Genomic DNA, 26,036 nt, shown 5'->3' on the forward strand with positions numbered 1-26,036 from the left:
TGACTTGCCCAAGGTCACACGAGGAATCTGGGATAAAGCCGAAACCAGACCCAGGCTGCCGAACTCCCACTCCTGGGGTCTCTTTTGTCACAGCCTCCTAGACCCTCTATTGCTATCTGGAGGTTGACGAAAGGCAAGAGATTCGGGGGTAAACTTGGGCCCTTCTTAGATGGTTGTGGGGAGAAATGGGGCCGGGAGATACGGAGAACCTACAACCCAAAACCCGCATGCAGCCGGAAGGGCTGTTTCCAATTATCCTGGGGGAAGGGAGGAGGATTTGCCTTTTTGGGTGTAAGAACCCTGGCTTTCAGCACCTCTGGGCAGAGGTGACATTCCTCTCCCCTCTCTAGTCGTCACAGGCCTCCAGTCCCTTCCCTTAGGCTGTGAGGTCCAGAATCAAATCCTCTGCTGACAGTATCTCTTCAGAGACCCCCTTCTCAGTGTGTGGCAAGGTGGGGGGAGAGGGGAGCCACTGCTTGAAATAACATACCCCCCAAAAAGACAGAGCTGATAAATGAAGAAACCAGACCAGCGACAGCTACTGAATGACTCTCGCCCTTGTCCTGCATCTAACGGGAATACAGAATGTGACATCTGTGTTTTTCGGCACCTTTACTCTTTCATGTGTGCCCTTGACTCTGGCTACTCAGTCACCTGCCTCCTGGGGGAGTCCGGGGGAGGGGGGGAGGCGGTCCTCCTGCTCCCCTTCCCCCAGAGCTGACTAATGGTCCCTCTGCTGCTGGATGATGGTAAATAGTGTTGAGCAGGAGTGAGCGGGTGTCTTGTCTGTCACCATCTGCACAGTCTCACACAGTCACACGCAACAGTCTGACACACAGCTCCTGCCACTCCTGCTCAGCCACACTCACCCTGACCCCTGCTGCCCCCACCTTGGGAGTGAGATTTCAAACAGGTTCCCCCCTTCAGTTTACCAAGTTGCCCAGCAACCAGCCAGTCAATGGCATGAAGCCCCACCCCCCACTTACTTGACTTCACACCAAGCTCAGCAGCCCCATTGGTTCCTGCCTAGTCCCACCTCTCAAGCCTGGTTTCAGGAACAATATGCCAGTCCCCAGTGCTGCTGGACCAGGGAGCCCGCTGGTACCCCTCCCGGCCCCATCTCCATCATCTGCCTCCCCAAAGAGACACAAAGACTCTAATATCATATAAAACCTTTTTATATAAACTCACGCCCACCTCCCTCTGTCCCTCCCTGTCCCTTCTCGTCCTGGTGAGCATCAGGGACACTGGTATCCGGGCCACCCCCACACCACCAGAGCTGAAGCTGACATTCAAGGTGGACGTGGCGCATGGAGAGCAGGGGAAGGTCCACCTCCTCCTCCCCCTCGTCCCCACTCTCCGTGGGCTCCGGAAACACACGCTGACCGGAGCCAGTGGCCAGCAGAGGCAGACTAGGGTGCAGGCTGTAGGGAGAGATGGGCGGCGCCAGTCAGCACCATGAGCCAGGATGCTTGCTCCCTCAGGGATTTACCTTTCTCCCCAACCCAAGCCCCCAGATCTGCAGAATTAACTTATGACCTCACTCCATTGGTGCAGTCCTTCTGGGGCAGGAAGCTCAGCACTGGCTCCGGCCTCCCCTCATGCCCAGCCGCACCGGTGTCCCACACGGAGACAGCCCCGCTCGTGCTGCCGCTCACTAGGAACTGCCCGCTCCTGGGGAAGAGAGGAGAGGCTTGCTGGCATGCAGTCATCACCGGGGGCAGGAACCCTTCACGGTCAGCGGCCGGGACCCTACAGGTGGGCTCTGGCATCCCTGGGGCATCAAGACCCTGGGCAGGAAGGACCCACAGTCACTCACGGGTCCAGATCAAAGTAGATGCGCTGATTGGTGGTCACTTCACGACTCAGGGACCACAGTGGACGTCCAGGCTGCCGGAGATCCCAGCACAGAAGCTCAGCATCCTAAGGACAAAGAACAGGAGCCTAGAATCGTTTCCACCCTCCACTCCCCCACTCCCAACACATGCCTGCTTCCCTCCAGTTTTATAAGCACTCCTTTAGCTGGGTTGATTTTTTTTTTCCCATGCCCATCTCCCAACACAGCACAGACTACATCCCCACTCCTGCCTTTTACCCCCCGCTTTGGGATCTCAGAACATGATCCCTACCTTACGGGCTCCTGAAAAGAAGCGATTCCCATCGGGGTGGAAACAGAGGTGGGTGATGCCCCCTCGGTGCCCTCCCAGCAAGGCAAGAGGGGAGCCATCATCCCAGGTGTACAGACCCAGGGAGCACCCATAGGAGCCACAGGCGTAGAGGGGCTGGGTTGGACTGAAGGCTATGCAGGAGATGATGCCGCTCTGGCCCTGCTTTTTTGCTAGAAAGGGAAGGAACAAAGTCGGGGAGAGGGCAAGAGCACCTGGCATTAACCACGCTAATCAGAGGTGCACCTCTGTCTCCCGTCCCAGAGCCCATGTGCTGGACTCAGTGCCTCCCCCACCCCGTTCGTTTTAAGCAGGATGAAGACTTCTGATGCTCCCTAGATCCTTCTATCCCCTGCAAAGGACCTAAAGGCCCAAGCCCCACTTCTTCCCTCTCAAACCTGTTTTTCCTTGAAGGGCTGGAAAGCAGAAGGCTTATAGAAAAAAGGAATCAGCTTTACCTCCAGTTTCCTGGAGATACCAAGATTTTGGAGATCAAAAGGTACAGGGCACGGGGCTCAAAAGCGAACCAGCTCTTTACCCAGAGGTAAAGTTTTGTCCCCTCCCTGAGTCTGTTTTCTTCCCTGTGCACTGGGCCCAACCTGCCCCACAGGTCTGTACTGAGGATGATGTGACCCCCGCCTCAACCCTGCATGTGACTCCCTGGCTCACACAAGGCCCTTCTGCACGTGGCTGGGCCCTTTTCTCTCCTCCTCCCTCAGAGGCGTGGACTGCTTACCAAACGTGGCTCGGACCTCACAGTCGCGGCCGGGCCGGGACGTGGAGAAGATACGCACGGTCCGGTTGAAGCCACAGAAGAGCTGGGAGCCATCCGGGGAGAAGCAGAGCGAGTGGGCTGCCGTCAGCTCATCCTGGGGGTGGGAAAGGGCTGGAAATAGGCCTAGCAAAGAGCCTCAGCCGTTCTCAAGGAAGGAGAGCTGGGCCAGGACGAGCCCTAGGACTGGGCGGGGAGGTCCCTACCAGGTGGTTGTAGGAGCGAAAGGAAGCCCGGAGCTCTCCAGTGAAGGCATCCCAGATGTGAATCGGGTTCTCCCGGCTGCTGCTGGCCACGCTGAGAGAGACACGGACACTGAGGCCCCAGTGCTGTCAAAGGAAGGGGAGGAAGCCAACTGACCAGCCCTCTCAGCTCACATCTGAAGGGCACAGCAAGCTTTCCTCCTCCCGAGACCCCTGACTCTCAGTGGAGGGTCCCCTTGAAATGGGGGCGGTGGGGAGGGGAGGCAAAAGACATCACTTACTAGGAGGTGTCTGGTTGGGCTGAAGACATCAGAGAATACCAGCAGTAATCATAGATGGTGTCGCCTTCCACCATTCGAAGGACGGGAGCCTGGACAGAGATGCGGGGATGCCTGGGTCACTGGCGGGAAAAGGAGGCCCACTCGGAAATCTAGCAGTTTTATGGCAGAGGGAGATGCTCTGTGGGCACTTAACCAGGTAGGAGAAGGCAGACGGGGTAAATATGAAGAACACGATCTTGATCTCAAAGATTAAGGTTTAGCTCAGACTTTAACATCAGACTTGGGCCACCAAAAGCCATGCAGATTTACCCTTTTGCTTTTTCAACACTTAGAGAGCAAGAAACAAGTAATATCCCAACCCAGAAACAAAGAACCAACCAATGATACAAATATCTACCGAGTGCCTACCAGGCACCATTTGATCCTCTAAAAAAACTTACTGAACAGTTCAAACAAGCAAAGAAGTATTAAAACAAAGCCAAACAAACCCTGTGAGTCTTCCTCGTAGCTTACGAAGCAAAATGTTTTACCAAACGGTTAAAACCTCTTCCCAGTGAAACCCTCCCTCAGACGTAAACACCATCCTGAATTTATCACTCTCGTGTATTTCTTCAGGAATACATTCAGACAGAGAAAAAAACAATATATACCATGGTCTTGCGTGCTGTTAAACTTAATATGAATGGTAGCAAGCTGCATGCATCCCACCGCGATTGTGAGATTACGGTGACACACTGAGCTCAAATTCATGCATCTTCCCTGCTGTACAGCGCTCCACTCACCCATCCCTCTCCACTGACAGTCACTGGTGTTTTCCCAATTTCTGGCTAGTGTGCTGTAACATTCTGGTACCCGTGTGGGAGGGTTTCTCTGCAGTTTCTGCTAAAGAGGGAATCACTGGGGCTCTACAGTCTGCACTCTGCCAGCTCTACTAGATCATGTCACGTTTTTCCCAAAGTGCTCATCCAGATTTACTCTCCCCCCAGCAGCGTGTACGAGCGCCTGTTGCTCTGAATCCCCTTGGTGCTGTCAGACTTTCAAATTTTTCTCAATTTGAAGGCTGTGAAATGGTATTTCATTACAATATAAACTGGCGTTTCTCAATGTCTAACCAGTGAAGTTAGACATTTTTGTGTTTAAGGGCACCTTCTCCTAGTTTTTGCTCAGTTTTCTCCTAGGTTGTTGCTTTTTTCTCACTGACTTGAAGGAAATCTTTACATCAGTTGGATACCAGTCCTTTGGTGGGGTGATGTCACCCCTTTGGCCCTCGGGTGATGTCACCCAGCCGTGAATGCAGGGTCCACTTCTCCACCCTGAACCCTTGCATCCGACTGTCTGGTGGAAAGCTCCACTGGGGCATCCCACGGGGTCCTCAAACGCAGTTTCTCTGGAACAGACCCAGCCTCTGCAGCCTGTGAACCTGCTGCTCCTCCTGGGCTCCCCACCCAGTTCTCAAGCCTGAAATGTGAGCACCTTGACTACTACTACCCTTCACTCCCTTTCCTCTCCTGGTCCAACCCAAGGCCAGAGCTTGCCAATTGCACCTCCTAGGTTCGCCTGAACCTGTCCCCTTGCCTTCAATCCCACGTGAAGCCACTGCCTTCTTGCTAGCATTTCTACACGTTCCCCCAGCCTCCCTGCACCCCACACTCCAATCTGCCCCTCCATTCTCCACCCTGCAGCCACACTGAGGCCCCTGCAATCCTGTACAGCGTCACTCTCCTGCTTAAAACATTGCAATGCCTCCCCAAAACCCTCGGTATAAAACCCAATCTCCTATGAAGCCTTCCCTTACCAGGCGTCTACGCCATACCCACCTTTCCAGGCTCATCCCTCATCCCTGTATTCACTCCTGTAATAGCTCCACGTCCCATTATCCTGACTCTCAGTCCCTAGAAGGTGCCAACTCCCTACACTCCCGAGCTGCACACTTTCACGCACACTCGCCTCCAAGTCTGGAATAGTCTTCCTTCACTTCCCCCAGAGACTCTTGCTGGTTGAATCCTAATCATCCTCTGGGTCTCTTAGACACTTCCTCCACTGGGAAGCCTCCCCAACCCCTCGAGCTGAGCCAGGTGCCCTGCTCCACGTTCCAAAGCCCTCTGTGCCCTCCACGCCACAGCGTACCCATCTGAGAAGGCAGGAACCATGTCTGTCTTGCTCACCACTGTTTCCCCAACACCTAGTGTACAATCAGCAGTCAAATGTTTTAATGGGAAAATGGAAACAGAAGACCATTCCAATAACATAAGCCCAAAATAATAACACCTTGAATTAAAACAGAGGCAGTCAAGTGAAGTGGATAGATTAGGAAGATCACAAGAACCTGATGGGATTTGGTAATTAACTGGACATGGGGGTTAGGGAAATGGAAGATTAAAGGAGGAGACCCTGGCTTCTGGTTTGGATACCTGAGGTCACCAAGATGGTAGAAAGACTTGGGGTGCACAGGAAGGCTATGAGATGCCAATGTCCTCGGTGAGTTAGGGAGAATCAGACAGCATAAGCGTCAAAGGAAAAGTTTTTACAAAGTGAAAGAGCAATTGTCTGGATATAGCATTTAGGAATGAGGACACTCCCTCTCCAACCTGAGATATGTAGGGCACAGAGGATGCACAGTCTCTCCCAGAGAGGGTACAGGAAAGGGAAAGCCTCAGGCAAGAGCCACAGGGTACAGAGAGTACTCAGGGAAGAAGTGGAGAGTTAGAAACAGGAGTTCCAGAAAGCTCTGTGAAAAGGTGGAGAAGAGAGGGGAGGAATTGGGAAAATATGGTGGGAAGAAGCAGTACACAGATGTACGCAAATACCCCAAAATATCCTACCCCAATTTCCCCACCTATACAAATGTTGTCTATTTCCATACTAAACTTGCAGACGTTAAAAATGAAAATGCCTAATGAGTATTTAGGTATTTAGGCTATGATAGAATTGGTAGGTACACTCATATTGCCAACAGCAATAATAATAATAAAAAAAAGAATAAGCAGCACAAAGAGCTTTCAAAAACAAATTGACTCTCTGTATCACAAGACTTAAAAAAGAGATATTGATTCTCTCTGACCTAGGGTGTTTCTTACTTGTAAAATTTCTCTGATTCTCTGAAGAATCTCCACCAAAACACATGGAGATGTTCACTGAAAAATAATTTATGATATAAAAATTCTGGAAACAACCCAAAAGTCCAAAACAGGTGAACAGGTAAGAAAACTATCATAGGCAGTCAGTGAAATACCATACACCATTAAGCATAACTATGAACACTGGAACACCGTGAAAAACATTTACGATGTGATTGTTAAAAGAAAAAACAGTGTACAAAACCATCTACCAAAGAGTTACAACCACACAGAGAGCTCCGGTACCTGGACAGAGCTTAGAAAGAATGTAGAAAAACTTAGAGGGCTGAATCTTGTAGAGTGGTAGGTAACAATGACTTTTTTCCCTTTTATTTTCAGCCATACCACGCGGCCTGTGGGATCTTAGCTCCCTCACCAGGGACTGAACCTGGGCCCTCGGCAATGAAAGCACCGATCCCTAACCACTGGACCGCCAGGGAATTCCCACCTTTTCCCCTTTTTAACATTCTCATTTCTCTCAAGTGAATGTGTACAATAAATATTCGACCTCTCACATTTCCAGTCTCCTCTAACTACCCCTACTCCTGAACTCTTTCAGGCTGGCTGTGCCACGCCCACCCAGCCCTGGTTTCTGGACACCACTGGTTTCTGTTCCAGGAACCAGGGCTAGGAGTGCCTTACAGCTTGCACACAGAATTCACACGTCTGCAGCCTCTGATCTCACAGAGATGCAGGTTAGGCAGGCGTTCAGGACCGTCCCCGGAACGCACCCTTCTTTCACCATCAAGGCCCGGCACTCCCACGAACCTCGGGCACCAAAGAAGTCCCAGGCTTCCGGGCCACCTGGTCTCACCACCACCTGCTCGCTGCTCAACACACTCCCTGATCGGCCCCAATCCCACACTCCTCCCTGCCCCCCAAATCCTCACCCCTTGGCCTCTGAAATTCCCACTCTAGAATTTTCAAACTCCCTTATTTTGCATCTTCTCGGAATGCCCTGTCCACCCACCTGGACCTGCCCAACGCTGTGGCTTTCTCAGGCTGAAATGTCTTTCATTCTCACTCCCCTCCTCAGTACAAACATCAAGGTCATTTCCAAATCTTTTCACCTCTCCAGACTCTACCTCCTCTGCAGTTCCTGCCATCACATTAGCTCCCTGTTTTTGTTTCCCTCCCTCATTCACTGAGACTTTTATCTCCTGGTTCAGTCTCTCGCTCCCCACAAATACTGTTACTCTTGGTGACATGCACTTCCACCAGGACTTTGAGCTTGCAGTTCTTTCTGCCCAGCATATTCTTCCCCAAAATATCACGTTGGTTCACTCCCTGACTCCCTCAGATCTCTGCTCAAATGTCACCTGAATAGTGAAGGCTTCTCCGACCGCCCTTTTTATTTTTATTTTTGGCTGCACCGCACGGTTTGCAGGATCTTAGTTCCCAGACCAGGGATTGAACCCGGGGCCATGGCAGTGAAAGCACCAAATCCTAACCACTGGACTGCCAGGGAATGCCCCCAACCTCCCTTTTTAAAATTGCAATGAATTCCCCCAGTCCTCCTCTCTGCTTTATCGTTCTCCATGGTACTTGTCAGATATATATTTCACTGTGTTATTTCTTTATTGCCTGTTTCTCACACTAGAATAGAAGCTTCACAAAGACAGACTTTTGTCTGTTTTGTTCCTGACTGACCCCTAGCAGCTAAAAACAAGCCTGGCGCATAGAATGCGCTCAATGAAAACTTGTTGAATGAATGAATCAATGAAAGAATGAATAAATACACCCAACACCCTGGCCTCTGCCATTCCTTGACTTCCTTAGCACCCACGGCCGTGGCCCTCACTCTACACCAGGGGCCCACTCCCAGTCAAGTCATCACTACAATCTCTGACCACCATCTCCAACCCACCCAGCTCCCTTGCTCTGCCATTTCCACCACAGTTGTTCAGCTTCATCAGAAACCCATTCACAATCCATTTTCTTACCCACTGTACACTCTGGTCAAGCACAACAGGTGTACCCCTGCAGACACTCTCGAAACACCCCTTGTCTTTCTCTCCTGGCAAACCCCAGCCAGACCTCCTATTCCTTCTAGTCCATGCTTGCATCCAACTAACACCAAGGACTACTAGCATGTACTGAACACTGACTACATGCCAGGCAATACTTTAAGCACTTTACCCTAATTCTTTTTTTTTTTTTGGCTGTGCCACACAGCGTGCAGGATCTTAGTTCCCCCACCAGGGACCCAACCCGTGCCTCATGCAGTGGAAGCATGGAATCTGAAACACTGGACCGCCAGGGAAGTCCTACCCTAATTCTTTTAATCCTCGCCACAACTCTATGAAGTGGGTGCTATTATTATCATCCTCATTTTACAAACAAAGAAACTACAGTCAACTTACTGGGGAAAGATGCACAACCACGCTAACTGGTCTCACTTTACATGGTTGACAACAAATTTCTAGCGGGCACTGAGCAAAGAATAGCAATGCTACTCTACACCAAGCATTCCTTGGTGGTTTTGATTTTCTTCTCCCCAGGACCGATCATCTCACACCTTCTGCTCTCCCCCCACAACCGTCTGCTTTCAGCTGATAACATCCCCTTTATGCTACACTGAGAAGCCAAGAGACAGAGACACCCAAGTCTTCCCACGACCAAACAGCTGCCTCTGAACACATCCTCTGCCTTTCTTCCCACGGCAAGGAAGGGTTCTGCGCCTGTCAGTCTAGTCCTTCAATGTGCTCTGGATCCTGTCTTCACCCAGCCACGCAGGGACTTCGTCACCATCCCCGACAACAGCAGCAATTCCTCCCTCTCTTGCGGGGTAATTCTGACCTCACAGAAGCATCTTGTTCACCTTTCTTTAGCCCCACATTCCCTCCGGTCACCATTCCATTTCTCAGTTCCCCTTCACAGGAAAACACTTCCAAAGAATTCTCTCTTCCTCCTACCCTAATTACCTTCTACCTCCAGCACTTCTCTGAAAGTGCTCTCGTCAAGGTCACTATGTCTTCTTGGGTCATTCTCTAAATTTGCCCTCACTCTCAACAGCATGAGACATGACTCTTTGCCTCCACTTTTATAATTTCTCCTGCACCCACCTCCATGTGCTGCAGTGTTCCAGGCTCTGCTTGAGCCTTCTTCTTCATCTACACTCTCTCTTGAGATTGACTTCGTTCTCAAGACACAAGATACCATCGACATGCTCTCCCGCTTCCAAAGTATATCCCTAGCGCCCTTCGCAAAGTCTCTCCTTAGCTTTACATTTCACACTTAAAGTATCTAAAAGCCCAGATTTCCCTGGTGGCGCAGTGGTTAAGAATCCGCCTGCCAGTGCAGGAGACACGGGTTTGAGCCCTGGTCTGGGAAGATTCCACATGCCGCGGAGCAACTAAGCCCGTGAGCCAAAACTACTGAGCCTGCGCTCTAGAGCCCACAAGCCACAACTACTGAGCCCACTTGCCACAACTACTGAAGCCTGTGTGTCTACAGCCTGTGCTCCGCAACAAGAGAAGCCACCACAATGAAGAGTAGCCCTCGCTCACCACAACTAGAGAAAAGCCCGTGCACAGCAACGAAGACCCAACACAGCCAAAAATAAATAAATAAATAAATATATTTATAATAAATAAAGTTATTTTTTAAAAATAAAAAAAATAAAGTACCTAAAAACGCTTGACTTCTGTCCCAATACCTCTTCATATCCTCTGAGTAAACTGTACCCCCATCCACCCAATTGACTTCCAAGTCCTGTGAAATATACTTCAAATCCACCCACATCTATCTCGCCTGATATCACCCTAGCACAAGCCAACATCATTTCTCGCCTGGACCGTGATAAATGCCTCCTAATGAGTCTCCACTCTTGCCCACTCACAATCTATTCTCTAGCCATTATTTTGTTCTCTTCTAAAATCTCTCCCACGGCTTCCCCCAAAATACTCCAAATGCCCTACCCACAAGATTTGACAAGATGTGGCTGCTAGCCACCTCTCCACCCTCAACAGGCTTTCCCCCTCACTGGCCTTGGTCCAGGCACACTGGCTTTCTTTCTGTTCCTTGAACACACAAAGCTCTTCCCCAGCTCTGGGTCTTTGTAGCATCTTTGCCTCTTCTGGAACGCTCTTTCTACAGCTCTTCACAGGACTGATCTCATCATCCTTTAGGTCTCAGCTCAAATGTCTCTTTTTCAGAGAGTCCCTCCCTGACCGACCGTTTTATCTAAAGCGGCATCCTCTAGTTAGTCTCTCCTCATTCTGTTGATTTCCTTCGTAGCATTTATTATAATCTGTAATGAACTTGATTATTTATTGGACTACGTTTGTTGTCTATGTCCCATACAAGAAAGCAAAGCAGCTCTTCATCTGTCACATTCATTACTTTATCCCAACACCAAACACAGTAAGTGACACACTGGTAGTCATTCAATAAATACCTATAAGTCAATTAAAAACCACCGTGAGGGAAAAAAAAAAAAAAAAAACCACCGTGAGAAATCCACTAGTCTTTTATGGAAAACACATATTCTTAACTAAAGAAGGACAAACACCTCTTTAAATGACGTCAGAATTCAGGGTAGAAAATGCTACCTGTGGAACCTCATGGTGAAATGTCCTGCCTGTGAACAGGAAACATGTGGACTGTACTTTCTCCATCTACAGGAAGGAATTAAATGCGCAGTGTCTGATGAAGGGGCAGAGTTAGCCCCTACCCTTACCATTTCTGCATATTCCAGCTGCTCCCCCTCATTGTACAGCTCTGGGGGCAGGTTGTAAATCCTCAAGATGTTATCAGCACTATTGGTCAAGATGCAGGAACCATCAGGGGCCCTAGGAGTAGGAAAGAGTTAGAAAGCTGGAGAGACCTGTATTTTCCACGTGTAGGACTAGGGCTGAGCTGACCTCTGGTATAGGTAAGCACCCCCAAGACCTTCAGGAAGTAGAAGACACACAATCACAAATGAAATTTTTTTTTTTTTTTTTTTGTGGTACGGGGGCCTCTCACTGTTGTGGCCTCTCCCGTTGCAGAGCACAGGCTTCGGACGCGCAGGCTCAGCGGCCATGGCTCACGGGCCCAGCCGCTCCGCGGCATGTGGGATCTTCCCGGACCAGGGCACGAACCCGTGTTCCCTGCATCGGCAGGCGGACTCTCAACCACTGCGCCACCAGGGAAGCCCACAAATGAAATTCAAACTCAATCCAGAGGAATTCTTACTCCTTCTCCCACCATGGTGGATCCTTCTCCCAGATAACTGGGGTATTTTAAGGTGGAAATCCTGAGCGTGATTATCTCCCTGCCCCATTATGCTTACTTACCACTTACAGCCTTTCAAGAAATTCTCAGGTTGGGTGCTGAACTCTGACCAGGAACCGCTGAGAAACCGAGGTACCTGGGAGAAGCTGTAGCTCCAGACGCTGGAAGGAAGATGGGGGAACAACAAACCTGGGTTCACCAAAGCAAAGTGGAAATGGGCCTGGAGAAGTGGGGCTGAGGACTGGCGGATAAGATATATCTCACACTTCCAATCTCCACAGATTCCTGAGCCACCTGCTATCACCACTTACGTGTATCCCTCATCCTCTGGAGCGGGTTCCTCAGACACACCTTCCACGTCTTCTCCGGGCCCCAACTCTGGCCTGTTCGTTTCTTCTGCAGGAAGGCTCACATTTTCAGAAAGTTCTTGCTCTTCGACTCGAGGGCTCAACCCACTAGGAATACCAAACCCTGTCTCCAGGGGAATGGAGAGAGAAGCTGGGTCCCCCTCCTCCAGCTCCTGGGACACAGCTGAGACAGCCATGGGATCTGGGGACACCCGGGGCGGATCATCGCCATCGGGTGTCGGTGGCATCAGTTCAGGGTCCGTATTTTTATCCATTGGGGAAGCCTGAGGAGAGAGAGGGGCTGGAGCTGGGGCCCGGTCTGAAGGAAAGCAGTCCGGAGCTAACAGTGGCGCCTCCGGTGTCTTCATACTGCGGAGGAAGCGCGGCACACATTGGCCGCGGCCAAGCAGTTCTCTTCCCGCCGGCTACCAGCTGCCGGGCCCGCGGAACGGCCAAGACCGCTTCAAAGTTCGCACGGATCGGGATGCAGAACTGGAGAAACCCACCAGTGCCTTCCTTCTTCCCCCGGGAGGGGGCAGAAGGCCAGGAGAACTGCGGAACAGCAACGTTAGAAAGCACGGCGCTCTTCGGCCTGCTCGGTCGCTACGAGCCACCTCTTCTCGCGGGATTTGGGCACACCTTTCCATTGGACCTCCGCATCCCGGATCAGACTTCGCGGGCGACCCACGGAGGGACAGGGCAGGGACGTAACAGGTCACGGGTTATGTTCCCATCAAGCCCTGGGGCTCCTAGTGGCTGCTGGGAGTTGTAGTCCAAAGGCTTCTGCCTCGGCGAGAAGTGCCTGAGCTCCCCCTGCGGTCTTCCGCGATCATTCTTAAAGCACCTACTCCTCTCCCCCACCTGCAGAGGGCGATAGCGCTATGTTTGATTTTACAGGTTTTAAGCCTCTTTTGCATCTCTTTCGCTGAATTCTTCAAACCTCCGTCTCTTTTCATTCATTCAATAAATATTTATTACTGAACTCTTACTTGCTACCCAGTACTGTACTAGGCACTGGGAAATACAACAATGAATAAGATAGTAGGCAAGGTCTCTGCCCTCCTAAGGCTTAGGTTGCTGTGTATTCAAGGCAAGGAACAAATCATTTCACAAAATGATAGGGGCTGTGACATTTTAGCTGTTGAGTTCAAACTATCCAGCTATTTAAGAAGAGGAGTGTTCCAAGCAGAGGGAATGACAAGTGCAAAGGCTTTCTTCCTTTCACCTTCATATTTGACACAGTGGCAGAATTCTACCAAAATGGTTTCCACCAATTGTGCCCTCACGGCTCTGGCTCGTCGAACTTCCCCACCCCAAATTCTCAGCAGCTACAGTACCAATACTTCTAGAATCCTGACTCTCCCCGCAACCTCCTCTCCTAATCTCAGTTCCCATCGCCTCCGCCCGCAGGGGAATTGCTTGCCCTTACTTGTCATGGCGACTGTCCAGCTTTGTGCCAGGAGGCTCGCGAGGGTTGCTGGGATTGGGATTTTCCCCTCCCACGTGCTCCGGACTGGCGCTAAAAGTTTTGAGCTCTTCAAAAGTCCAGAGCTACCATCCTGGCCGCAGGTAGTAGCAGGGGTCCGGGGTCACCTGGCGTCCAGCCTCGGAGCTTGCATCCCAGGACGGTGACACGCTCCCCTGAGCTTCGGGTAAGCTCTTGACTGAGCCTCATGTGTCCTCTGTGAGTCACGGGCTCTCGGCTCCGTGTATTTTCAGCTCGTGGGAATAGAGGGGGCTGGGGGCGGGGCACTGGGGATTTAGCGATTTGGGGGGGGAATGCAAACTTGGCTAGCGGTACCAACAGAGGAATGCAATGTTGGGAGGCCCGAGTGTAGATGGCCGAACTCCAAGCTGAACACTTGGGCGGGGGAGTGGGGCTTTGGGGAAACTTGAGCCGGCCTAAGGGGTTCTTCCAACCATTACCACCCCATCCCAGGGTGTGGGGGATTCCGAAATAAGACGCACAAAGCATCAAGGTCTGAGACTTTCGGATCTCGTAACTTTGGGGATTCGTGGCTCGGGATTTTAGAGCATATGGCATCCCAGTGGAACCTCGGGCTCCATTCCGAAGTGGGTATTCGGGGTGATCCGGGAAGGCCAAGCTGCTAAGGTCCCATAACTTCCGGATCTTTGTCCTTCCTGGAGTGCTCTTTCCAAATGGCCCGTGGCTCCGCTAGAAGGAGAAAATCCGGTTAAAGACTGTCAGTCGTGGAAGTGGGACGTGCTAAATGAGAGATTTGCCCCCGAAGCCCGGCAGAACTAACCCAGCCTGAGAGGCCCGGGAGTCCTGTTATTGTTTGACTCTACATTTACATTTCTGCCACTTGCAGGAGCATTTCCGGTTTCTTTTTTCGGAACAGACCACTATTCACCCTATGTGAGGGAAGTAGAAAGAGAAAAGGTCTTTTAGACTAGTTCCTATTGCTTGCGGAGGGAGGCTGATAACCCCCTTTACTTTTTTTTTTCCCCCCCTCCTGGACTACTTAGCTACCGCTTTTGGAAAGGAAGAGGTATTCGTTTTCATGCAAACCTCAATCCCTCCCCCCTCTTTGAATGGTGTGCTCCACCCCGGTCGACTGCTAACCAGGCGGACGCTACCATTGCGTGGGATGGTTTGTTTTTTTGCTTTAAGTGTCTGAGGGCAGACCCTGGGTATTTTCGAGAATGGGTACATCTGAGCATTAAACGATAAAAGAGTGTAACGATGGGTCGTTTGTTTGTGGCGGAGAAACAATTTCTTCTGTATTCGGCTTTGGGCTGAGACATTCCCATTTCGGACGCAGAGTGAACGTCTTGAAGCGGAAGGGGCGGGGCTTGGAGAGGGGCGGGGCCCGAGGTCTTCTGTGCAGCTCTCCAGTCCCGGCTAGTTCTGGCCTGCGGGAGGCGGCGAACCCCGCGCGAAGTCCGACCCGTAACCATTTTTCCCGCATTTTCATCGTTTAGGGCGCGGTCGCCTACCACGCACCTGCTACGAACCAGACACAGTGCGCTGTACTTGCGTGCTTTTTTCTAAATTGGGGGTAGCATTTACACCCGCCGCCTATCAAAATACAAGTTTCTCTTGCTTCTTCCCTATCTTTGACCCCCTACCTTTATTTTGATTTGTGTCACCGTGGATTATTTTTGCCTGTTGGAGAACTTCTTATATCTGTGAAATTCACCCATTTTATTGCATGTATCAGTGTATCCGTATTTTGCTCCTTTTTATTTTAATATATTCCTCTGAATGAATAAACCATCGATTGTTTATGCATTCTTTTGATGGCCTTTGAGTTGTTTCCCATTTGAGATTATTTTGAATAAAGCTGCTATCAGCATTCTTGTACAATTACTTTTGTAGTCATGTTTTTATGTTTCTTGGATAAATCCTTAGGAGTGGGATTGTTGGGTCATAGAGTGAGTAGATCTATATATTTTTAAAATTCTATTAAAAAGTTTTAATTATTCAAAGTGGTTGTACCATTTTACACTCCCACCAGCAGGATATATCCTGTCTTAGGATTTGGTCTGTCAGTCTCTCTAATGTGGCACATCATTGCGGTTTCATTTTGCAGTTCTCTGTTAACTTTGTTCAACAGTTTGCATGTGCTTATTGGCCATTTCTGTGTTATATGTGAAGAGACTGTTCAAGTCTTTTCCCCATTTTTAAAATTGGTGTATTTGCTTTTTGTGTTGTTGAGGTGTTGAAGTTATTTGTACATTCTGGATAGGAAGAGTGTATCTTTTGTCAGATACGTGTATTTTCTCCTGACCTGTTGCTTGCTTGTTTAACAGCTCTTAAGAGGAGCAGAAGATTCTTTTTTCTTTTAAGTGGTTGCTGTGACCTGTTTAGGAAATCTTAGCCCAAGGTCATGAAGATGTTCTCTTATAGTTTCTCATATATTTTCTTCTAGAACCTTCTAACTTTAGGTTTTACACTTAGGTCTGTGAGCCATAATTAATTAACTGATAATTAAGAATTATTTCATGACGTGAGGTCAAGGTTCTGTTTTATTTTTTCTTATGGATATCCAGTTGTTCTAGCTCCACTTGTTGAAATAGCCTTCCTTTCCTCACTGAATTGCTTTAATTGGAGCGCTTGGTCCATTTACATTTAATGCAATTATTGTTACATTTGGGTTTAAATCTGCTGTCTCAGTGGTATTTCCTATCCTTTGTTCTTCACTTCAAATACTTGAGGAAGAAACAAAACCAATCTCACATAAACTTTTTCAGAATATAGAGGAAGTAACATTGCCCAACTCATTTTATGAGGCCAGCGTAATGCTGTCAGCATATATATGCAAAAACCTGACAAACTTTAGCAAATCACTCCTAGTAATATATAAAAATGATAAATATATCGTCCCCAAGTAGAGTTTATCCCTGGACTGCAACGTTGATTTAACATTCAAAAAATCAATCAGTGTAATTTGCCACATTAACAGATTAAAGGGTAAAAATCCTATGATCAACTTCAATAGATGCATAAAAAGCTGTTGACAGTATGCAACACCTGTTTGTGATTTTAAAAGAAAAACCAACCTCCCAGCAAACTAGCAGAGGAAACTTCCTCAGTCTGATACAGTGCACCCCCAATCAAGTTACCATTAACAACATACCTAATAGTGACAGACTAGAGTGAATGCTTTTCCTCTAAGATAAGGATTTGACTCTGGCCTCTTCAGCATTGTAAATTAGAGGTCTTAACCAGGCAAGAGAAAGAAACATAACAATTGGAAAAGAAGAAATTAAATTGCTTTATTCACAGATGGTATGATTGTGTACACAAAAAGTCCTAATAGAAAATTCATTTTCACACTATGCGAACTAATAAGTGATTGTAGCAAAGTTACAAGCTTCAAAGGCAATATACATACATTGTATTTTTATATAATAGCAACCTTGAATCCAAAGTCAAAAACATGGCATACTCAGGGATAAATTTAACAAAAGATGGACAAGAGCTCCATATTGAAAACTGCAAAATACTGCTGAGAGAATTTAAGAAGATTTAAATAACGGAGAGATACCGTATTCATGGATTAGAACACTTATTGGTGTTAAGGTGTCTGTACTCTTCAGAACGATTTAACTCAGTGACTTAAAACATTGTTTGTAGAAATTGACAAGCTGATTCCGAAAATGAAACAGTGGTACAAAGTGGGAGGTCTTAAGATACCGGATATCAAGATTACTGTAAAGCTACAGTAGGACAACAACCAATGAATAGAGTATGGGAAAAGACATAAATATGGTAAATGATTTTCTACAAAGGCACCAAAGTGAATCAGTTGGGAAAGGAAAGTCTTTCAACAAACAGTGCTGAAACAACAAGCAGAAAAATGGATTTTGACCTCTACCTCACACCATACACAACAGTTAATTTGACATGGTTAATAGCCCTGAACATAAAACTTTCAGAGAACACAACATCTTTGTCTTGGTAGGGGTGGGTTACAGAGCTGTATCAAAATTTGTCAAGTTTTGTGATCAAAATAGTATGGTGCCATTTCAACCTTTGTTAAGTTTTACCTCAAAAACATTTGTGGGGTTGTGGGGAGTGGCTAGAGGTATAGATGAGACAAAAAAGGCAGAATGTTGATTATTCTTGAAGCTGTGTGATGGGTACTTGGAACATTTTCCTGTTTACCTTTTTATATGGTTAAAATTTTCCATAATTTCTATTTATTTTTCTTTTTTAGATATTTTTTATTTTGGAAAAATACAGGTACAAAAGTAACATAACACATATCCCCACCAAATAATTTTAACACTTAACATTCTGTCTTATTTTTGTCCATATTTTAATTACACAAGTAATGTACGGATACCATCTTTTTAAATTTTTCTTTGTTAGTAAAGCTAAAACCTCCTTTGACTCTACCCTCAGTACCCTAAGCATACACCCCCCTCTCCCTGAGACCATCACGATCATAGATTTTGTGAATTTCTCTTCTTCTTGCCTGTGTTTCATACACATGTTTATAAGCAACTGTTATTATATATATTCATATTTCTCTCTATATGTATATATATGTTGTTTTGTTTTGTTCCCCCTGTGCTGCCATGCAGCATGCTGGATCTTAGTTCCCTGACCAGGGATCAAACCTGTGCTCCCTCTAGTGGAAGCCCGGAATCCTAACCGCTGGACCACCAGGGAAGTCCCTCATCTTATATTTTTAAATTCCATGAACCAGATTACTGTGTTTTGCTTTTTTTTTGCACATTGTATTTTCACCCAGCATGTTTGTGAGCTGTATTGGATTACATATACAGATAATTCATTTCCCTAAACCACTGTAGTGAATACACCACGTTTCATTTACCTATTTCCTATCGATGGATAGTAAGGTTGTTTCTTGTCACCTGCCATTAGGAACAACGACATGAATATTTTTGTGCAAGACTCCTTCTGTCGCCCCCTGCAACCACTTTTCTAGGACGTCCACCTAGAAGTGGTTTTGTGGAGTAGTAAAATGTATGTGTTTTCAGTTTTACCAGATGCTGCCTTATTTCTTCCCAGAATCATTTTTTTTTTAATATTTTCCCAATCACATAGCTTTCAGCCAAAAATTTTTTTTACATCAGACTCTGGGTGGAGCCAGAGGAGCATAATTATTTAGAGCTTGGGTGTGGCTTCAGACAGCCCAGGTTCAAATCCCTGGCCCTGCCGCTTGGGAGCTTTCTGAGCCTGGGTAATTCCTTTAACCTCAGTTCCTCTCTTATGATAGCACCTACCTTACTGGCTTTTTGAGAGGATTAATGAGATTAGCCACTGAAAGCAGTGGATCCAGATAAGGTCTATATAAACAGCCACCATTGTTATGATAGGCCATTGTTATGATGGCGATCAGGCCTGCCCCTCCTTTGGGTCCCAGCTGACTTTATTGCCTTCCCACCGGGGCTGCCAGTGTAAATGTTCTGCCTCCGACCCCCTGATGCTCATACCCATGGGAAGTACCTACTCTGAAGAGGTTTCCTAGAGAAAGAAACATTGAGAATTCAGTTGTTGCCGAGGTCTGAGAGAGGGAGACCTCCTATGTCCATGGGGCTGTCTCCCCGCAGTGGGACTGAGACCTTGGCCCACCATCCCAGGACAGCCCCTCCTGGCATGTTTACTAAACAGAGTTGTCTGAAGGAGGGGAACTAGCATGAATGCAGGCAGGACCACAAAAGCCCCACCCCCTCGCAATCACAAAGCTCTCACTTTCCAACAATAATAGAGAACAAATAAAATTGGGATAATCATATAAAGAGAAGCATCTATTGAACTCTGACTAAGTGCTAGGTGCTTTTCTCAACTCTTTATATTTCCTATAACAAGTGGGGCCCTATTTTAGAGCAAAGGACGCTAGGCACAGAGAGGTTAAGCAACCTCCCAAAGTTACACAGCTATTAGATGGTGAGCTTGGGGTGCAGGCCTAGCCTGTCTGCCTCCAGAGCCCAGGCTCTGCCACGTTTGCCATGGGGGCTTTAAGATAAGTGAGGTCATGCAGCAAATTTAAGTGACAATACAACATCAAACCAAGGGCTTCTGAGCCCCATCTCTGTTGACACGAGCCTCCCTTCCATAAAAGTCTCAAAGTTATTTTGATCATCGATCCAGGGGGAACCCTAGTCCTTCCCCCCAAGGCAGATGTTTGGGGTCCCGCTGCTGTCCCCTCTTGCCTTCCTCCATGTACGTTCGTGGTCCATCCCCCATCAGCTTTGGGAGCTATGATAAGAGGCCCTTTTGCCAACCTCTCAGTTGGCAGACTTTCATCGCTAAAATCTGCACCTTCAGACTTAACTGATTACAAATGAGAGCTCTGCAGGTTAGTCTGTAATGAAGTAAGCCTCTTAATCCTAGACCTTCGAACAGTCATTTTTCATAAAAGCTCATTCACTCACCTGTGTGTGTTGTCGGCTGGTCACTTAACCTCTGTGAGACTTTCTCACCTGTCAAGAGGCAGGTGTGGTTATCGGGACAGATAAGGTAACCCATGTGAAAGGATTTTTTCACACTCTAAATACACAGGAAAGCAGGTTCTGTATCAACATAAAGGTGCAGGTGAACCTTAAGGGAGATTAGAAAAGAGCCGCTTGCTTGGGCGTGGTGCGGGAGGTGTTTGTCAGTGCCATTGAGACAGCAGGAAAAATGTACTGAACAGGGACTTTTTCAGTGGCATGTTTCTGAGCAAAGCTGATGACAAATTTGGCATCAAGAAAGAGGGCATGGTGCTAACAAAAGATCAAGATAAAAAAAAATTAATTACATGGGACTGAGTGAACTGGTGAGGATGATTATAATTTTTGTGACTTTCTGTTTGAATAAAAAAAAAATCCCACAAGGACTCAGAGGCGAAAAATATACAAATCAATTTTCACTGCAAAGTAAAGGAGCTGTTACAGTGGAGGATTCCTGGACTGAATGTCACTATTATGACATAGTGTGAGTGTGTTTCGTGTTTGGTAATTGCAATCATTGTTGCCTTCGTTATGCTGATGCATTTAGAATGCTTGGTGTCAGTCTATCTCTTGTAAAAATAAAATACAGTGTGTGTGTGGAAAAAAAAAAAAGAATTCACACATGAGAAAAAAAAAAGAACTATGCATAAAGTCTTACTTACTCTAAGGTTCACCTTGTACCTCTCCTGTCATACAACTCATCACTTTCCCCATCATATGTCACCAAATGCCAAAAAGAAATCTGAGTACTCTGCGGTCATGGCACAGGTATTTCTAAAGAGATGAACACCTGTTCAAAAATCACTAATCCGAGAATAAATATATGGGGAAATGAACTGGGAACAAAAAGGAAAAAAACGAAAGAAAGAGGGCATGATGAAACCATTTGAAAGCTAGCCTGAGAGACGAGACGATGGCGGCAGGGCCGTGGCCCGGACCGCAGCCACCGCTCTGTCCCCTTTGTTCCCTCGACTGCTCGTAACCGCTCATGGCCCGGGTACGACGATTCACTTATTCACCCCAGTTATTGAGCCCAACCAGGTGCAAGGCATTATGCTGATAACTGGTGAACAAGACAACTTCCCTGCCCTGCCGAAGTTTATATTCCAGTAGAGCAGTGGTCCTCAGCCTTTCTGGCACCAGGGCAGCCGGTGGAGCTCAAGCACCGGAGAAAGGAGAGGGTGCTAGGAGATGAGGTCAAAGAGGTGGGCAGGGCCTGGGTCCTGAGGGATTTGTAAGCCAGGGGTGAGGAGCCATCCCAAGGGAGCAGGTGGGGAATGGGCGGGTCAAGGGAGGTATCTTACCCCAGATGGAGGGAGTGGGCTGAGAGTTGCTTCAACCTTATTACCACAAAGGAGAGCAGAAATAGGTAGACACTGAGGAAGGCTTCTGGATTCAATGGTGGGAGGGTTGGAAGTCCCTCTCTGTGTGGTGAGGAGTCGGTGTGGGGTGGGGGGGGTCCTGCCCCCATAGCAGATCCTCAACACCCTGGCTTGGTCTGCACACAGGGCTCCCTCGCCTCAGGGCGAGGTGACCCTGGGCTGGGTATGTCTCACACTGGATCCTCGCCTTTCTCCCCCCAGTGGCCACACTGCCTCCCAGGGAGCTGTAATGGAGGAGTCGCAGGCAGAACTCGGCGTGGAGCCCCCTCTGAGTCAGGAGACGTTTTCAGACTTGTGGAAACTGTAAGTGGAGGTCTGGAGGGAGGGGCAGGTTCACTGCCGAGCCTCTAATAACCCTGCCCCACCCGAGTCCCCAGCCCCCTAAGTAGAGACCTGTGAGAAGCAAAAAACAGTACTGACTTTCTGCTCTTGTCTTACAGGCTTCCTGAAAACAACCTTCTGGTAAGGGCTGGGCTGCGAGAAGGGCCCAGGGGCTGCAGAGCTGGGGGCTGAGAACCTGGCCTTCTGACTCTTGTCTCTCCCGTCCACAGTCCTCTGAGCTCTCCCCAGCCGTGGATGACCTGCTGCTGTCCCCAGAAGACGTCGCAAACTGGCTGGATGAACGTCCAGATGAAGCCCCCCAAATGCCAGAGCCCCCTGCGCCAGCTGCCCCCACCCCAGCCGCCCCAGCACCAGCCACCTCCTGGCCCCTGTCGTCCTTTGTCCCTTCCCAGAAGACCTACCCTGGCAGCTATGGGTTCCATCTAGGTTTCCTACATTCCGGAACAGCCAAGTCTGTAACCTGCACAGTAAGTGGCCCTGAGGGGCTGGCTTCCCTGTGACAATTCGATGTGTGGCCCCTGTGCCCCAGGGTTTCTCTGTACGGAACTCTAGGGTTCCACTTCAGCCTTTTTACATTTTACCTAGTTAGTCTATGACCTTTGACCCCAGTCCCAAAGTTGCATTTCCCCCCTTGACCTTGGGGTTTCATCCTTCCCATCACATTCTCAGCGTCTGTCATGAGGCCATTCTTTTTTTCTTTTTTCTTCACTCTCATTCATTCTTTGGCTTTTGTAAGTAAGCTGGGATGTAGGAGCCTGACCGTGCCATCTCTAGCTACCCTTCCCCCACAGGACATGGCTTCCAGTCGGTACTTATGCAGTGTTTGTTCATTTGACCCCTAGGTACTTGTGTCCTGACCTTCCATTCATTCTTCCTTCTCCTCCAGTATTCCCCTGCCCTCAACAAGCTGTTTTGCCAGCTGGCCAAGACCTGCCCGGTGCAGCTGTGGGTCAGCTCACCACCCCCGCCCGGCACCCGGGTCCGCGCCATGGCCATCTATAAGAAGTCAGAGTACATGACGGAGGTTGTGAGGCGCTGTCCCCACCATGAGCGCTGCTCTGACTATAGCGACGGTGAGCAGCGGGGGGCTGTGGATGGGCAAGGCTGGTGCCCGGAGCCCCCAAACCCCTAATTCCTCCATGATTGCTCTCAGGTCTGGCCCCTCCTCAGCATCTCATCCGGGTGGAAGGGAATTTACGTGCTGAGTATTTGGACGACAGAAACACTTTTCGACACAGCGTGGTGGTGCCCTACGAGCCGCCCGAGGTCTGGTTTGGCCACTGGGGTCTCTGGGGGAAGGGGGCCAGAGGGGTTTGTCAGTGACCATCCAGGTGGGAGATGGAGGGCTTTCTCCTTCCTTGATCTCCCACAACCTGGTGAGGTGTGCAGAGCAGATGGGTTATCCCCATTCCACAGGTGAGGAAACAGAGGCTCACAAAGGCTAACAGCTTCCCCGGGGCTGCATAGCCTCACCTGGGGCCTGTGCTCTCTCCCAGGTTGGCTCTGACTGTACCACCATCCACTACAACTTCATGTGTAACAGCTCCTGCATGGGAGGCATGAACCGGCGGCCCATCCTCACCATCATCACACTGGAAGACTCCAAGTAGGGACAACACGCCGCCCTCCACGCTGGCATGCTCCTCCCTAAGCTCTGCCTCTCTCTGTCCCCTGGGCTCTGCCCTTCACCACTTTCTTCCGTGCTACCAGCCATCTTTCCCTCACTGCATCCCCTTGGTAGACTTCCTCTGCTGCTCCCTCCCAGTTCTCTTTTCTCTGGCTTTGGGATCTCTCCAGCCTGTGGCTTCTCAATCTTCCTGGAGCTGGACCTTAGGATCCATGTAGGATGGGGGTGGTTGGGAGTAGGTGGGGCCTGGTTTACAGGAGAACGGGGAGGCGGAGCCCACCCTCCTTACTGCCTTCTGCTTCCCTCTTCTTACCTGGGTAGTGGTAATCTGCTGGGACGGAACAGCTTTGAGGTGCGTGTTTGTGCGTGTCCTGGGAGAGACCGCCGCACAGAGGAAGAAAATTTCCACAAGAAGGGGCAGTCTTGCCCTGAGCTGCCCACTGGGAGCGCTAAGCGAGGTAAGCAGGCAGGACAAGAGGAGGCAGAGAGGGTGCAGTTCTGCCCAAGATTCACTCTTTTCTCGCCTTTCCTTGCCTATATTCCAGCACTGCCTACCGGCACCAGCTCCTCTCCACCGCAAAAGAAGAAACCACTGGATGGAGAATATTTCACTCTTCAGGTACCAAGCCTGGGAGAGAGAGATGCAGGCTCTTGCCACCACTCAGTGGGGGTTGGATAAGGGAAGAAAAAATATAAATGTAGCAGATGTGAGGTTAAGCCCAGTTTCTCTAGACATCCTTTCCCTGTCCATGGCGTTGACTCTTGTAGTTAATATTATTGGGTTGACAGATTTAAGTTTCAAGTCTAGCACTCCAAATGCTATTTTCTTCTTGACTGCTTTGCCTGTATTTAGGACATTTGCCATCAGGGGGCAGTGGTGCCTTGAGACAATGGCTCCTGGTTGTGCCTGACTTCAAACGCCAGCTTGTACCTTAACACACATTTTAAAGAAGCCTCTTCCAAAAAGAAAATTGTTAAAGAGAGCATAAAAACGGTTTCTATGATTTTGCCTAATACTTCTTTATCCCCTTCCTTCCCTGCCACAGATCCGTGGGCGTGAACGCTTTGAGATGTTACGAGAGCTGAATGAGGCCTTGGAGCTGAAGGATGCTCAGGCTGGAAAGGAGCCAGGGGAAAGCAGGGCTCACTCTAGGTGAGTGACCCGGGTCCCCTCCCCTGCCTTCCTGTGTTGGAAAACCATGGGATTCCATTCTAATCCTGCCTTCAAGGTAAAAGGCTGGAACCCTGCCATTGGGTCCCAGCCCTGCCCAAACATTCTTTAGTCTTCCTCTACTTTCCTGCCTCCGGGGGTCCAGGGGCATGGATATTTCTTTGCCATTTCTAACAACCCCTAGACCCTCAGAGCTAGGGTCTCAAATAGGGGACTGATAACTGTGGGAGTATAGGACACAGTGTCAGAGTTTGGGGTCAGATCCTCTGCCCTGCAAAGTACTGAGGAGTCCTTTGTGGCCTTGTTACTTCCCTTCCCAGGCTCAGTTTCCTCATTTGTCAAATGGGATAAGGGAAGACTGAGAGGTTAATACCCACAAGTACCCCAAGGTGCTCAGTCAGCATGTGTGCCATTGGTGGTGACCATTTTAACTTAAGTTCTCCTTGCTCCCACCTCAGGCCCTTCAAAGCCCAGGTCCAGGAAGAGGGGCCCAGAGCTTCTCAGTCAGATGATGTCATCTCCCCTCCCCCTCTCTCCTCACAGCCACCTGAAGTCTAAGAAGGGGCAGTCTCCCTCCCGTCATAAAAAACTGATGTTCAAGAGAGAAGGGCCTGACTCAGACTGACATCTTCTGCTTCCTGTCCTCTATTGACACCCCTACCCTCGTTCCTCCCTTCCCTGCCATTTTTTGGGTCTCAGGGGCTTAAACCTCTGCTTGGTGCAGGTGTGCCTCGGAAACACCCTGGAATTCTTCCGTTTGCTTGGCCTGGGGCTCTGCTAAAGAGGTTGGCCTGCACTCGTGGTTTTTGGGGGAGGTAGCTGGGGCCTTCCAGCTTAGCTTTTAAGGTTTTTACTGTGGGGAGCATTTGAGAGAGGTAGGAAAACGTTCCTGCATGTGAGGAACATTTTATAACCAGCAACACACTGGGTTGGAAGTCCAGTTCTCTACCATACTAGCCATGGAAGCTATCTTAAGTTGTTGAGTTTCTCCGAACTTGATCGTCCACATTTACAAAATGCTGATAATCATACCTACCTCACGGAGTTTGTTGTGAGGGTTAATGAAATAACGTATGTCTGACCCCCAAACCATCTTTTTATTACATGATGTCTGGGACTTAGTGCCTTTGTGGGTGCTAGTTCTGTGTCCCCCTTGATGGATGATTTGATAGTTTCTATGACTGGATGGCTGGGCAAGGGGAAGGAATTTCCAAGTGCCTTGGCTCCTGGCCCCGCCAAATCCTATCTAACCTCTTGGTGAACCTCAGCACCCAAGGGGAAATCTCACCCTATCCCACGTCCTGGAGGATTCCATCCCTGGTGTATCTACCGAGATCTGTTTTATTTCCCCCAAATGCTCAGGCAGATTTCTTTTGTACTCTGCAGGGCACATCTGCATTTGTCACCCGCACCCTTCCTCTTCCCTTCTTATATCCCATTTTTATATTGATTTCTTATTTTACAATAAAACTTTGCTACCA

General features: G+C 48.8%; 2 protein-coding genes across 3 annotated transcripts; one reads left to right on the plus strand and one right to left on the minus strand.

Moving 5' to 3' along the window:
- Positions 1-1,162: 1,162 nt before the first annotated feature.
- WRAP53 (WD repeat containing antisense to TP53) lies at positions 1,163-13,650 on the minus strand. Of its 2 annotated transcripts, XM_032616753.1 has the most exons (11): positions 13,531-13,650; positions 12,066-12,962; positions 11,817-11,915; positions 11,219-11,330; positions 3,422-3,510; positions 3,144-3,234; positions 2,902-3,034; positions 2,130-2,338; positions 1,820-1,923; positions 1,540-1,674; positions 1,163-1,424 (listed from the first exon to the last, which is right to left on the minus strand). In XM_032616753.1, exons 2-11 carry the CDS (start codon positions 12,467-12,469, stop codon positions 1,178-1,180), a joined length of 1,623 nt encoding a protein of 540 aa, XP_032472644.1. In that variant the 5' UTR covers positions 12,470-12,962; positions 13,531-13,650; the 3' UTR covers positions 1,163-1,177. The 2 variants fall into 2 exon arrangements, with proteins under 2 accessions (XP_032472644.1, XP_032472645.1); XM_032616754.1 differs by lacking the exon at positions 1,540-1,674 and having other exon boundaries at positions 1,171-1,424.
- TP53 (tumor protein p53) lies at positions 13,606-26,036 on the plus strand. Its single transcript, XM_032616755.1, has 11 exons — positions 13,606-13,753; positions 21,617-21,718; positions 21,856-21,877; positions 21,967-22,224; positions 22,644-22,830; positions 22,911-23,023; positions 23,254-23,363; positions 23,706-23,842; positions 23,930-24,003; positions 24,431-24,537; positions 25,099-26,036. The coding sequence occupies exons 2-11, from the start codon at positions 21,645-21,647 to the stop codon at positions 25,178-25,180; spliced, it is 1,164 nt and encodes a 387-aa protein (XP_032472646.1). The 5' UTR covers positions 13,606-13,753; positions 21,617-21,644; the 3' UTR covers positions 25,181-26,036.

The sequence above is a fragment of the Phocoena sinus genome, chromosome 20 (assembly GCF_008692025.1).
Source record: "Phocoena sinus isolate mPhoSin1 chromosome 20, mPhoSin1.pri, whole genome shotgun sequence".
Classification (NCBI taxonomy): domain Eukaryota; kingdom Metazoa; phylum Chordata; class Mammalia; order Artiodactyla; family Phocoenidae; genus Phocoena; species Phocoena sinus.